The sequence below is a fragment of the Aulonocara stuartgranti genome (assembly GCF_965226115.1).
Source record: "Aulonocara stuartgranti genome assembly, chromosome: 1".
NCBI classification, from domain to species: Eukaryota; Metazoa; Chordata; class Actinopteri; order Cichliformes; family Cichlidae; genus Aulonocara; species Aulonocara stuartgranti.
In genome coordinates this window covers 12,037,805-12,053,005 of record NC_138939.1, presented here as the reverse complement: position 1 = coordinate 12,053,005, position 15,201 = coordinate 12,037,805, and the positions used below count along the sequence as shown (strand labels likewise).

At 43.3% G+C, this 15,201-nt stretch overlaps 2 protein-coding genes across 3 annotated transcripts in view; one reads left to right on the top strand and one right to left on the bottom strand.

The window, feature by feature from the left end:
• Positions 1–15,201, bottom strand: part of atosa (atos homolog A) — a 41,055-nt gene that overhangs the window by 5,164 nt on the left and 20,690 nt on the right. The window contains exons 2-6 of the mRNA XM_082538461.1: positions 7,546–7,730; positions 4,057–4,253; positions 2,853–2,978; positions 735–2,616; positions 387–512 (exon numbers count right to left, since the gene is read on the bottom strand). Of these exons, the coding sequence (XP_082394587.1) occupies positions 387–512; positions 735–2,616; positions 2,853–2,978; positions 4,057–4,253; positions 7,546–7,730 (2,516 nt within the window). The remainder of the gene's footprint in view (positions 1–386; positions 513–734; positions 2,617–2,852; positions 2,979–4,056; positions 4,254–7,545; positions 7,731–15,201) is intronic.
• LOC309708788 (piggyBac transposable element-derived protein 4-like) lies at positions 10,315–13,807 on the top strand. Of its 2 annotated transcripts, none has more exons than XM_082537076.1 (4): positions 10,315–10,841; positions 11,760–11,928; positions 12,121–13,058; positions 13,148–13,807. In XM_082537076.1, exons 1-4 carry the CDS (start codon positions 10,713–10,715, stop codon positions 13,694–13,696), a joined length of 1,785 nt encoding a protein of 594 aa, XP_082393202.1. In that variant the 5' UTR covers positions 10,315–10,712; the 3' UTR covers positions 13,697–13,807. The 2 variants fall into 2 exon arrangements, with proteins under 2 accessions (XP_082393202.1, XP_082393203.1); XM_082537077.1 differs by having other exon boundaries at positions 11,737–11,928.

The window sequence follows — 15,201 nt, the reverse complement described above, 5'->3', positions numbered from 1 at the left end:
TGATGAAACTTGTGACTGGTGAGATGCTGATGAGTCATTTAGCTTACGTATCGCCACGTGTGCACATCAACGCTGAAAAACTACTCAGTAGCCCAGCAGCCCAAAAAAAAAGCTATCCTAATCATCAACATTTAAAGTACTGTAGTATATTCATTGGTGAAGCACTGTGAGTAATGCTTCAACAAGAGGTGGTGAGCATGGTGTTATGACAAAGACTTGCATGGACTCTGACAGTGACTATTAAAGCATAGCTAAAACATTAGGTAAGCCTGCATCTGACTCAAGTGTCTTTTCCGCAGATGTTCAATTTTGAAGCTGAGAACTGTTTCAGTTAGAAGACATGAAGCTACTGTACATGAATGTGTGTGTGCTTGTGTGTTACTTACAGGGCTGGAGAGCAGAGGCAGGCCAGTGCAGGGGTGGAAGGCCTTGGTTGCTGTAGCGTCTAATGAGTGGCGATTCTGTTTCTTCCAGCTGTTGCAGGGACGCAGAGGGGAGGGACTCTGAGTACGCTGGGAGTATAGAGAGAATACATTAAAACAGCTTGCAAGTGGACAAGTGAACTTACATCATCTTCCTACCCCAGCTGAACTTAGAATAAAGCATGTTACTCTGTTACCTTTTTTTTGTCTTACATATAAAACTGTGATGAGCACAGGTGTGATACATTATTGATGACTAAAAAGGGTATCACACATACTGGACAATGCTCATTAGAGAAAGAATTGTCTTACGAGAACAGTAGAAGGTGGAGTCATATCTAGACTTGATGTGCTGGAGCATCCAGAATCTGAGGGTGCCTGGTTCTCATCCTGGAGGGTCGGGGCCTGGGCAGGTTTGCAGTTTTGCATCTGCATTTGCATCTGGGATTGAGCTTGAGGCTTGCTGTGGTCGTGGCTTCTGTTACAGTTCATGTTTGGGCTGGCGTAGTCGCAAGTCCAGTTCGAAATCTGGGCTTGCCAGGAGCGGTTTTCAATGAGGGGGGAGGCAGGGGGGGATTCATGGCTGCTGGGTGTCCTGACTCTGAGCTTTTCCTTTGGAGGAGTTCGTAAACGCTGACCAGCCTGTGCATGGGACTGGCCTCTGAATGAGGGTTCTTCAAGTGTAGACTGAGCACCATTTTGGGCCCGGGGAGAATGGCATTCGGAACCCCGATCAACTCGGGGCTTGTCTGTGCAAACAGGCGTGTGTGTGGCAGCGGTGTGCGTGCTGCCTCTGTGAGGTTCGTGGCTAGGTATGTGGCCGTTGGTGTAGCCGTTGGTGGCAGTGTGTGGGGCATGTGGGATGTGTGTGGTGTGCGAGTATGTGCGGACTGTGTGTGTCACTGTTGTTGTGTGAGTATGGTGCAGAGGGCTGCCGCTTCTGCTGTGCCGGGGGGACAGAGAGGGGACAGACAGTCTCTCCTGGATGAGCCTAGTAATGTCTTGAACTGCTTGGGCAATCAGAGAGCTGTCTGTATCCCTCTCCCTGTCTTTCTCCTTCTCTCTGTCTGACTCCTTCTCCCCGTTCCTCTCCTCTTCTCTGTCTCTTGTCTCAGTCATTTTTAGCCTCCTGCAGGCTGCAGGTTTAGGGGAGGAGCTTTCCCATTTCCCGAAAGAAGTGTCAGTCACAGGTGTGTTAAACGGGGTGGGCCACACATGTCCCACAGACTCATAGGGCGGTACCTCAAGCTCTTTGGTCTTACTGGCAGTTATATCATCATGGTTACTGCCCCACATGGCTTTGGGAGGGTTGTCAGAAGCAAAAAGGCCGGGAGGGAGTGGGGGTGCTGTGGGGTCACAAAAGTTGAGCCTCTGTGCAATACGGGCAATAACTTCCTGTCTCTCCTGCAGCAGGGAACCAATCAGTGGGTTTGTCTCAGGTGCAGCAGGCCTCGGGGAGGGGCAGCGGGGTGGCTCGGCCATGGAAAAATTCTTAAAAGCTCTCAGAGGCTCGGGGAGTGCACTCTTTGACCTCTCGTTGTTGTTGCTGGTACAAGAACCATAGTCTTCTACCTGTGTGGGTTCAGATGAACCATTGAGAGCTGAGTACAGCCACTTCCCTGCTTTACTTGTAGGAAGTGGGGAGGGGGAGTGGGAGCGGGATGGCGTGGGGGAGTGAGAGGGCCTGTGGAAGAGTGGGGAGCCCTGACGTTGGGGGGCGTTGCCCTGTGGGAGCTCTCCGTTCTGATACGAGTGATTTTCACCAGGCTCTTGGCTCTTCTTGCTGTATGGATGTGGCACAGATGTGTGAGGAAGGCTGTTAATGGGGATGTTGTTGATGGGGAGATTGGGAATGGGTAAACCATTGAGGAGAAGGCTGGACATTGAGTTGGAGCTCTTGCTGTACGTATTAGAGTTGTTGAGGAGGTTGTCCTTACTGGGGTCCTGGTTCTTTTTGAGGGTGGGCAGGCCACCATGGCTGTTAAGGTTTGGGTTGAGGCTGGGAGTCTTACTGTAAAGCGGAGGAAGGCCGGTATGGATGCTGCAGGCTAGGGTGGGATAGGTGGGCTGTCTGGGGAGCGACTGGACACGGACCTGCAGTGCAACACTCTGGGAAACATTGGGGACTGGGAATATGTGCTCTGAAGGTGGTTGGGAAAACTGCCACACCAACTCTTCATCAGCAGCACTGATCCTATTGGATGGAAAAATCCTGATTCAATAAACAGGGTCCCGTTAACTGTTAAGTTTAAAAGAACGTTCTGGGCTGTAATAACATTTTAGCTATGCACACAAACCTTACACATGTGTATATAAATGTGCAACTAACATAACTTTCGCTTTAGTGTGGAACTAGCACTAGTGTGGAAGCTTGACTGAACAGTCTTCAGCTCATCACTGTTAAAGTCTTCAGTGAGTGTTACATCTGACCTGTACAGGATGTTTCTGGGGACGATGCCATGTGAGGCGCTGAGCCAGGCGCTGAGCTGGGAGAAGAAGACGTAAGAACGAACAGCCAACAGCAGGGTCTTCTCTTCAATGAAACGGTCGCCGCTTCTAGAAAAAAAGAGAAAAAAAATGGTGGAAGTGTGCCAGTATGTCAGGTTAATGAGAAAACGATGTGTATTTTTTTAATCTTTCACAGTGTTCCTTGTTCCTACACATGTGAGAAGGAAAGTAGGCCAATATGTCAGACGAATTAACTCCCTGAGTACCGCACCAATTATATATATTTTTTATTATTAATTTTTTGGATTTTTGACCATTGTTTTATTTTCTAGTTCTTTTAAAGCTTTTAACTGTGCTTTGTTTTTCTGTCCTTTTGGGTTTTTTTTGTTTTTTAACTAACGATTTTTCAAATTTTTGTTGTTGTTGGTGAAGGTTTTCCTTGTCCCCCAAATATAAAATAAAATGCCGTTTTTATGCAGCAGTTTTGTAAAACACATGATGTCATACTAAGAGGACTGTTATGCCCCATGTTTGGTCCATGTGCAACAAGTCTGCTGGTAAACAAGCACATGTTAATTATACTTAGAGACCCAACATACCATGTACATCCTTTCAAGTTTAGCAGCTGCAGTGACCCTTACAGACGTGTTATAAGTTTCTGCTGTTGTCCATTTGGCTCAGAGTGATGTCAGTTTTATCATCAGACTGTAAGCGTGAGGCTCTGTACAGTCAAGTTAAAAAACGTTTGTAGCAAGATTATTGATATCATTTCCCTATCATTAAGGCATGAATAGCTCTGACAGTAATAACAATTTTGTATTCCATAAATCAAGTGCTTTTTCAGCTAGTCTCAACAAGATCAAACAGGGCTGAGAGCCAGTAAACAAGTTATGTTTGTGTTGTTTTTCTTCTTTGAAAAATCTGACTATTCTAGTAGCCTGAGCAAATAGTGTCTTGAACACTGTCAAATCTATTTTTTTTTTTTAGAAAAACCTGCCTGCACAACAACTTCTTTGTGCTTAAGATGATTCTTCATCAGCAAAACCGAACATTAAAGTAAGCAGAGAGATAATGCTTCTTGTATAGTAAAAGAGGACAGTGTACGTTACGAAAAATAACAAAATAGACATTTACTTGCATTCCCCATCTTTAAAATGGTGTGTGTGTGTGTGTGTGTGTGTCATACTGTCTAGGAACAGCCTGCAAGGTCCATCTCTCCAACAGCAGAGCATCTTGTTTGATGACCGGGTCACTGATGAGATCACTTGGGGGGCACTCATCGCCATAGCAACAGTCTGGAAGGAGCATGACCTCGATCATAATGGGTATGTTGTTCCTCCAAAGTAGGATCACCTCAGAACGGGTACGCCTCGCCTGCCGACACTAGGCACGCACACACACACACACACACACACACATCCGTGGACAAAGGTGAGCGGTTAGTGTTCATTAGGGCTGGGTATCGTCACTGATTTCTAGAATCGATTCAATTCCGATTCACAAGGTCCCGAATCGATTCGATTTAATTCGATTTAATTCGATTCGATTCGATTTAAATCTGGGATATTTTGACAGTCAGAAATATTATAATTCAGATCAGTACATTTACATATTTTTGTATCAATAAAAAGGAAGCTGACACACGCAAGACTTTATCAAAGGTGTGAGCGTCACAGCAGATACCTTTGTGTCAAAGTAGCTGAAGATAAAACACAGAAAAACATGAAGGTGATTTTCCTGGCCTGGGATTTTATAAAAATATTCTGCAGTACATCAAAAACGAAAGAAAACCATTAATCAACATATGAACATTACCTCTGAAGTTACAGCGGTTTTATTAGAGACATGGTTAAGCGTTTTGCATTTTGAATAATATTAAAAAGTTTAAATTTGTTCAGTATTGAACAGCAGAAATTAGGTTTTCTTTTCGGAAGAATGTAAAAGGGAAAAAAACAGCGGCTGACAGCGCTGTAAACAACAGTAGACTTGTGCGTAACAAGCAAGCGAATAATGAAGAAAGCGAAACTGTTCTTGAAGTACAGAGATAGAGTGAGAGAGAGAGAGGGAGGGAGAGAGAGAGAGAGAGAGAGAGAGCTGTGCATCGCGGTGGAAGCAAAACAGTAAAAGTCAGAGTGAATACATGACGATGTTTATGTGAATCTTCTTTTGCTGCTGGTTCGGTCAATATTGTTTGGAGAGAGATCAAACTAACAGCTTTAGAATCGGCGCATAAAGGGCGTGAACACAAAGCTTGGACCCGCCGACACATCAGAATCAGCAAGCTGTCGGCTTTCAGCCCCGACCGTGTCCTTGCCGTCGGGTGAGAAAGGCGACATCTCACTGATTCTGATCCGCGGGTCGCGCTGTGTGTTTAAGTCTATGTGCAGAATCCGTGTTCCTGCTCTCATTTACTGTCTTAACTGTTTGGTGGTTCTTGAAATTTTGTGAGATGTCACCAGAGATTCTGGCATTTCGGGCAAAATAAATTTATATTAAAAAAATCGATTCAGGATTTTAATGAATCGATTTTACGTTATCCAAGCCAGAATCGATTTTAATCGATGAATCGATTATAAAAACCCACCCCTAGTGTTCATTAGTGAATGTCAACACCAAAGTTAGGGGCACAGCAGGTAGAGAGTAAATATTGCTATTAACCTCTGAGTTAAAAAAAAAGAAGAAGATATTTTTATCCTGCACGGCAGTCCAGTGACAGAGGGATATACTAGACTCAATTTATTAGCTAACAGCCTAACACAGCGGTTCGTTACAAAGTTACAACTCTGTTGCCAAAGTAGAAATAAAAATTTATTACAGAGCTTCATTATCTTTACTAATGCATCAGTACAGTGTGTATACCATCAAATCAGAGCAGCTTAGGTACCACTCACTGAAACATCCTGTTAACATGTTACACTTCATTCTGAATATGTAATTTTTTATGATAGCAGTTTTCTTTTGCTTTTATTGCACAAGGGCTGTTACCTAGTCTTACGTAATACGTTACTTTTCAACTGTCAGGAGTTAACAACATACAACAATAACTGAATGTGTTTAAATATTATTGTTTTGGTTTTTATAAATGCAAAAATAAAAGAATAAATTCAGCTGACAGTTAATTCTTAACAGGTCACCTGTTATGCTTTGAAATTATGTGTATATCTTTTTATTGTTGGTGTTTTTGAATGAAGTCAGCATACCGCATTCTTTACATTATTGGGTGCTCCTCTGTCATTGAGCTTAAACCCACAACACTGCAAAAAACATTATTATTTATTTATGTTTTAAACACAACTTTTGAGACAGCAGACTCAGTTCCCGCACATCTCCACTTTCCAATTTATCTTTGTTTGTTTGTCTGTCTTGGGTTATTATGTTGAGATGTTAAAACTATAAGATTAATGCGCAACTAATGGATACGACAATCTATACCTGAAGCGCTCAAAACGTCAGCTGTGGATTGGTATGACAAAATTTAAAAGGAATTCAGGGCAGTACACCAGATAAACTGGATGAACTGGTATACCGCCCAGCCTCAGGAAAGTCAACTTTTAGTTTACATAACAAAGACTGCATGAGTAACTGTGTACATTGACATTGCTTAAAGCAAGGAAAAATTCTGTGCCTGAAGGGGGACTGGAAGGTCATCCCACAGAAGGTTATCAGCGTTTTGTGCCTTTTACACCTCAATTCCTGATAAAATGTTTACTAAAGTGATGGATGGTGCAGGTTGTTAAAATTGAGGTGGATCTATCATTTGGCTACACGTAACATGGAGATTGGCTCTGTATCGACCTGTTAACCATTTCAGAAAGACAAGAACGCAATATAATTGTATTAAATGTGATCCCCCTTATGTTTACATGTAAGGTTGATCCAAACTGCAGATAAATGCATGAAGTCACACTCTACTCACTCAGAAACATTAAATTAAATTATAATGTATATTTTTTAGACCTTAAAAAATAAATAAATAAATAAATATATATATATATATATATACTTTTAACACAGATTTTCTAACTGGAATTTTATATTGTAGGTCAAGCTTTTTAACCAGTTGTTTAAAGCAACGCTCTTCGACCGTGTAACCACAGCACTAATTTCCATCCACCCTTTGCATTTCCGGTCAGATGGACTCTAACTGCCGTGTACTGCAGCTCTCAGTAGAGTCACTTGTTTACATTTGGGTAGCATATCACCAGTTGTACTTAATGGTTTGTTGTTTCCACGCTTAGTGGGAACAGTTTTCTTGTACATTTTGCAAAGCATTGCGGTTGGTTGAAGTAGTTCTCTTTTTAGGTACTAAATCATCATCTGAGGGTGACGCACAGCTCTCAGACATGCCCGGGCTTGTTTGATAATTGTGTCCATAGCATGACTATAGTAATAATATCTCCACATGGAATTTTTAATCATGTAAAAATCTGTAGCGCTATCAGTGCAGGTGATATGACATCAAACAGCCCTCGAGGCCACGTAACTACCACTAACTGCTGACCCACAGCGAACCAAATTAGGCCTATTTTACGAATACAAAACATAGGGCTCCTTTCAATATGTACATGCAGCCATATTCTTAATGTGGAACAGTTTAAAAAACACAAGCCTTTAAATGTAGGGTACAGTACCAGATAACTTTATGCCTTGCCTGGATGTATGAAATAAATCTTACCTGGGGTAGTTTGTCGCTGCATTCATGCTTGTGAAGAGGAGGCATGGCTGACTGGGCTGGCGGACAATGTAGCCCCTCAGTCCTGCCTTTCACAGAATACTCTGGTGTCCTTCCCTCTGTGATGAGTAAGGTCAGGAACACCAGGAACTCCTCCGCATCGTACTCAAAAAACTCCTCTGTTGCATCTGGACAAGACAAAGAAACAAAGGGTCAGCAGTAGCTATATGACCAGTGCACATTCAAACAAACAAATAATAATAATTTAAAAAAAAAGGGGGGGGGGGGGGGGAAATCAGCTGGAAAAAAGTATCAATTAAAAAAAACAAAAACAAAATGTAATGTACCCACGGCAGAAAGCCACCTGTTCTGCCTGTTCAGTGTTGCATGCTTGAAAATGGCCATTTAACTTGGGCTGAAAAGACTTGCTTAGAGAAGGGGTGTGGGGCAATGCAGTGAATGACACAAGTTTTCCAGTTTGGCCACTTCAAAGGAATATATTTAGATCATCCATGTCAGCTGAGTTGTTGGGTGAAGCCACACTGATTGTTTCTTCTCTATGTGGCGTGCACATAAACATCAGCCGCACTGACGATGACATCATTAATATTCATTGGAAAAACATTTGCAAACAAAAGATCAACCAGTTACACGAGGAAATCACTCAAGAGAAATCATAAGAGTGCATGCTCCACCAGTTTGGCCAGGGGCTGTGGGTGGGGCTGGCACGAGAGAGCAGGACCTTTAACGGCGCTATTCCCCTCTGACTAACAGCTATACAAGAGCACAAAGGAGAACTAGATGTCACAGTAAAATTACAGCTTATGCTAAGTATTTGATTTCATTAAATGTATTTGATTCTCAACTACAAAAAGGTGCAGCTGGGTCAGTAAGATGATAGTCAACTAGCTCGCGTGTCTCCTGCCACAACAAAATTAAACAAATCCTGCTGTTTGTGTTATAAATGAGCTTAGACCTTAAGGAGGGTATTTTTAGCAAACAGCTGAAGAGCCTGTCTTAGTTCTCCATCTCCTGCTCTTCTCCAGAGAAAACTCCCAGAATCCCGCAGGAGGTCAGCTGATGCACAGCAGCACAAAGAATCATAGCTTTCTTTCTTCTGACTCACAGGAGTTGCCTGTACATATAACCTCTGCAGGTCTAAATAAGTGAGCCAGCAGCAAACCAAACTCAAGTCAAATTTAGGTGAAAACACTGCTCTCACTCTCTCTCTCTTCTTTGAAACTATGACTGTGCTGGTCCTCACAAGAACACAAGTACAGAAGCACATAAACACACCCTGTCCTCCTCCCACCACAGCGGGGCTGGGTAGAATAGAGTCCCTCTCAGCTGGCTATGCAGAAGTGTGAGCTATGAGCTGCTGCTGTATATATGTGTGAGTGCATGCATATCATAGCCAGCCAGTCGCACACATTCCACTCAGGGAACTCCTCCTACATGCCTTTGAGCTGGTGCTGCACGTGGAGAGAGACGCAGTCCAATACAAAACATGAGGAGGGAGGGAGGGGAAGAGGGGGTCTGTTAGCCAGCTGTAGGCTGAATAAAAGCAGGGTAAAGGAGATGGAGAGGGAGGCTATATTCACAGACAATCTCCTTTTCTTTATGGGCTGAATCAGAACTGTGTGAACAAAGGGAGTAGGAGACCAACAGTGAGCTAGAACAAGAGAGAAGAGACAGGAGCAATGGGGTAATGTATGACAAAGGTCAGCATTCAAGGACACCGTCTCTCGTATTTACATGAGGGCTGGTTGCACACACTGGGTATGGTGGGTTCTGGCTTGCTGATTTCCAACCAAGGTTTGATGTTCCCAGTTGGTCAAAGAGGCTCCTGGTACTACTGGGATCTGGGCTAAAGGTGACACTCGGGAACAAAATGAAGCATGGGCTGATGAATTGGCGTGGGGGGGGGGGGGGGGGGGGGCAGCGCTTAAGTGAGCAGAGGGAAAAAACAGCCTCTGAGAAATGGTTTGCTAACCCCCAAAAGCAGACACACACACACACACACAGCTCCCAATTCATATGTGCACAGTGGGTGTCAGATTACTTCGCTCTAGGGAAAGCTAGACTCGGGAACGCATACACCCCTAAAGCACATATTGCAAAAACACACATGAACGCTAACAAACAAGGACAACATGACACACAACATGCACACAAAGGACCAGTGGTGGAGGCTCTGGTTAAGGGGCCCAGGCTCTGTATGTGTAGATGAGAGCTGTCATTCATTAAAGGACTGCGCCTGAATAGAGCATTCCTATGAAGCCTACACACACACACACACACACACACACACACACACACACACACACACACACACACAAAGAGACACAACTTGAATCAAAGTTAGGAGATAATCAAGATACAGAATAAGACAAAAGAGGCTAAGGCGAAGAAAACCTTTGGACAGATGAAGTGTTCAGAAAGAATCCCATTTGTGTCCGATTTCTGCTACTTGAAATGATTAAAAGCAGAACAAAAGTCAGAGTAAGGCATTTTTCTCATCTTGCTGGTACAGAGACTGATCCTTCTACATGGGAAAAACTCTCACCCAGAAAGCTCAACTCAATGACTGATGGAAGTAATGCAGTATCTTAAGAAAAATAATTATTTTCAACCCTCTCCTGTTTCTGGAGAAACAGGTTGGTATATTTTCCCTTCTCACATGTAGCATGTGGCAGGAAAAAGCCCTGCTCTCTGCACCGTGAATGTTTTAAAGGCATTCACACTACAGAAAATACACTGTGTGTTTTAACACTGGAATTCCCAGCTTCTACCGTTCTACCTTTAAAAGCCGGAGAGCAGTCAAGTCAAGAAGGCTTCTACCTGAGACCCCCGCGGAGTCATCATTTTGCGTTTCTACCTTTAAAAGCCGGAGAGCAGTCAAATGCTGGAAGTGGAAGCTAAATTGGCTAGTCATTCATATGTATATTGGGTCGTTACCTAGGAATTCTGGAGGGAGGGGATTGGGGGAGAAATCAACACACATGAGTCTAGGTCCTTTGTTGCTGACATTTATTGATAAAAACAGTAGTTTCATTTCATGTTATTTCCTTTTTCATTTCAAGCAAGGAAGTGGATGTAGTTAGTAAGTAAGATATTTCAGACATTATTCTGACACAGAGGAGGAGATACTGGAATTATAATTAGTATCTATGCATGCATTTGTGATTTTGTTTGACCTTCCCATTGCTCACAATTTGAATTTGTTCACACTGCAGATGAGTGTCTCAGTCCCCAAACAAGCTCTCTTTTTCGGTGGAGAAGCAGTCTCCTCATCCGCAGTGAGTGTGGAGAAATCAACACACATGAGTCTAGGTCCTTTGTTGCTGACATTTATTGATAAAAACAGTAGTTTCATTTCATGTTATTTCCTTTTTCATTTCAAGCAAGGAAGTGGATGTAGTTAGTAAGTAAGATATTTCAGACATTATTCTGACACAGAGGAGGAGATACTGGAATTATAATTAGTATCTATGCATGCATTTGTGATTTTGTTTGACCTTCCCATTGCTTACAGTACAAAAAACCAACCATTTGTACACATATGTACTAATAATAATAAAAAGTGAGTGCAACACTGCAACCCATCACCCCGTCGTTCAGTGGTCGTTGATCAGTGGTCCATTGTGGCACCATTCAGAGCACTGGTACAATAGTACCAGCAAGATATGGGAAGACATTGCAAATGTACTTGGATTTTAGGTTGCAAGCCACCCAAAACTTGATCCCAAACTTGTCAGGTTTACTTGCAATATACTGCAGGAAACCCGTCACCCCGTCGTTCTGTGGTCCATTGTGGCACCACTGATCAACGACCACTGAACGACGGGGTGACGGGTTGCATTGTTATGTGGTCACACCCCCGTCGTTGATCAGTGGTCCATTGTGGCACCATTCAGAGCACTGGTACAATAGTACCAGCAAGATATGGGAAGACATTGCAAATGTACTTGGATTTTAGGTTGCAAGCCACCCAAAACTTGATCCCAAACTTGTCAGGTTTACTTGCAATATACTGCAGGAAACCCGTCACCCCGTCGTTCTGTGGTCCATTGTGGCACCACTGATCAACGACCACTGAACGACGGGGGTGTGACCCCGCTGATCAGTGTGACCTGACCCCACTGATCAATTGTGATCAAGGGTATATATATGATACAATCTCACTGCACTTAGCCTAACCCTTCATTGCCCTGAAGAATCCTGTGGTGTACGGACCTCCTCTCCAAGGAAAGAAAATGCAGAGAAGACTCACCACCCAGCAGGCGTTGGAAATGATCCTGGCGGAAGTCGACCCTTGTGACTCGGATGGAGAAGACCTAGAAGTTCAGCCGGATTCGGACTCAGAGCTGTCTGATCAGTCTTCCGGTTAGTTTCATTTCATGTTATTTCCTTTTTCATTTCAAGCAAGGAAGTGGATGTAGTTAGTAAGTAAGATATTTCAGACATTATTCTGACACAGAGGAGGAGATACTGGAATTATAATTAGTATCTATGCATGCATTTGTGATTTTGTTTGACCTTCCCATTGCTCACAATTTGAATTTGTTCACACTGCAGATGAGGAGACTGCTTCTCCACCGAAAAAGAGAGCTTGTTTGGGGACTGAGACAGCGAAAGATGGCACAGTGTGGCGTGAAGAACATGTGGGGACCCGTCTCCCTTTCACCCCTATAGAACCGTACGCTGCAGATGGAGAGCCAACGGCTAAGGCCAGGAGAAGTATCTTGAGTCGCCTTCAGAGCTTCCTGTGTTTCATCACTCTTGACATGCTTCGTAGCATTCAAGAATGGACTATTCAACATGCACAGCAAACGGAGCATGTTTGTTGGTTCATGGACCTCCCTGAACTAATGGCATTTATTGCTATTGTCATCTTGCGGGGGGTTTACAGGGTTCCATCTGTAAATGACTGCTGGTCAGCAAACCTGGGAAACCCACAGATAATTGGAACTATGGCACGAAACCGCTTCCAAGACATCATGCAACACCTACGCTTTGATGACAAGTCCACCCGCTGTGATCGAGCAAAGACTGATAAGTTCGCAGCAATTTCCAGTGTGTGGGGATCATTTGTCACCAACTGCATCACGTGCTACAACCCTGGTCTACATATCACCGTTGATGAACAGCTTTTCCCATCAAAAACTCGGTGCAGTTTCCTGCAGTATATTGCCAGTAAACCGGACAAGTTTGGGATCAAGTTTTGGGTGGCTTGCGACCTAAAATCCAAGTACATTTGCAATGTCTTCCCATATCTTGGCAAGGACCCCAATCGTCCCACTGGGAAGAGACTTTCCGAAAATGTAGTTATGAGGCTGATGGAACCATTCCTGGACAAGGGCAGAAATGTTACCACTGACAATTTTTTCACATCGCTTTCACTTGCGCAAAAACTTCTTAGACGGAAAACCACCATCCTCGGCACAGTCAACAAGATTCGCAGGGAAATTCCTCAATCCACTAGACAGACAGATCGCAATGAATTCACCACTCAGGTATGTTGCAGGTCTTTTGTGGTTCTATGTTTATGTGTTTCATTGTGTGTAAAAGGGCTATGGAATTAACAATTTATCTTATTTCTTAGGTGTTTTCAACCTCTGCTGCCACGCTGACGGCGTATGCGGCCAAACGGAAGAAGACAGTATATATTCTTAGCAGCATGCACAGCGTGGTTCAGACCGAAAACACTACCAAAAGGAAGCCAAACACTGTCACCCTTTACAACAAGACAAAGTGTGGCGTGGATGTGATGGACCAGATGGTTCGGGAGTACACTGTCCGCAAAGGAACACGGCGCTGGCCAGTTGCCGTGTTTTATAACATGATTGACATGGCAGCACTGAATGCACATGTGCTGTATCAAGAATGCACCGGGACGAAGGAAAGACGGGTGGACTTCCTGGTAGCCCTTGCAACCGAATTGGCTCACTCTCATGTAGCTGCGAAGAAGGAAAGAAAAGAACAGTTGCTTCGGACACAACCCTCCACACCGAGCCCTGGAAAAAGGGCCACGTGTCAGGTCAAACACAGATGCAAAAAAAATCAGGCCACTGTGCGATGTGTTCACTGCTACAGGTACACATGTGGTAAATGCAGGCGACAGATACCGTGGCAGTGCCAGGATTGTGAGTGATTGCTGAAAATGTTGTAATGTACTCACTCAATTTTTGTTATTATTTGTAAACATGTGTACAAACGGTTGGTTTTTTTTCTATTTTCATCAATAAATGTCAGCAACAAAGGACCTACATGTGTGTTGAGTTCTCCCTAAGATGGCATACTGAAACACTCCAAGTGTTTGCAAGTAAACCTGACAAGTTTGGGATCAAGTTTTGGGTGGCTTGCAACCTAAAATCCAAGTACATTTGCAATGTCTTCCCATATCTTGCTGGTACTATTGTACCAGTGCTCTGAATGGTGCCACAATGGACCACTGATCAACGACCACTGAACGACGGGGTGACGGGTTGCAGTGTTGCACTCACTTTTTATTATTATTAGTACATATGTGTACAAATGGTTGGTTTTTTGTACTGTAAGCAATGGGAAGGTCAAACAAAATCACAAATGCATGCATAGATACTAATTATAATTCCAGTATCTCCTCCTCTGTGTCAGAATAATGTCTGAAATATCTTACTTACTAACTACATCCACTTCCTTGCTTGAAATGAAAAAGGAAATAACATGAAATGAAACTACTGTTTTTATCAATAAATGTCAGCAACAAAGGACCTAGACTCATGTGTGTTGATTTCTCCACACTCACTGCGGATGAGGAGACTGCTTCTCCACCGAAAAAGAGAGCTTGTTTGGGGACTGAGACACTCATCTGCAGTGTGAACAAATTCAAATTGTGAGCAATGGGAAGGTCAAACAAAATCACAAATGCATGCATAGATACTAATTATAATTCCAGTATCTCCTCCTCTGTGTCAGAATAATGTCTGAAATATCTTACTTACTAACTACATCCACTTCCTTGCTTGAAATGAAAAAGGAAATAACATGAAATGAAACTACTGTTTTTATCAATAAATGTCAGCAACAAAGGACCTAGACTCATGTGTGTTGATTTCTCCCCCAATCCCCTCCCTCCAGAATTCCTAGGTAACGACCCAATATACATATGAATGACTAGCCAATTTAGCTTCCACTTCCAGCATTTGACTGCTCTCCGGCTTTTAAAGGTAGAAACGCAAAATGATGACTCCGCGGGGGTCTAAGGTACTACCCCGAAATGACTGCTCTCCGGGGGTGTAAGTGTTAAGGGGCCAGCATCATTGGGTGGTGACCTGAGACCAAGTTTTCCAGACTTAAGTCTACATGTTGTAGCTGTGTACTGTCAACAATGGGCAGTGTCAAGATTATGTGAAACAGCAGGTCTGTAGTCTACTTCTGCTTGTGATGCGCTGTTGTTGGTCCTTTAGCTTAGCCCCTGCTGTGGAGAAGACCAAATTAGATCTTCATAGACAAATAATGTATTTGAAGTGAAAACAAGTGTAAAAAAAACAAAACAAAAACAAAACAAAACCCCCAAACAATGAAAACTGTACAGTGCAGCCTATTTCAGTGCTTTTCACATCTACCTTCTTCGTGTTTAATGGTTTCATAACTCCTTCCTTTTCTTGGAAAACT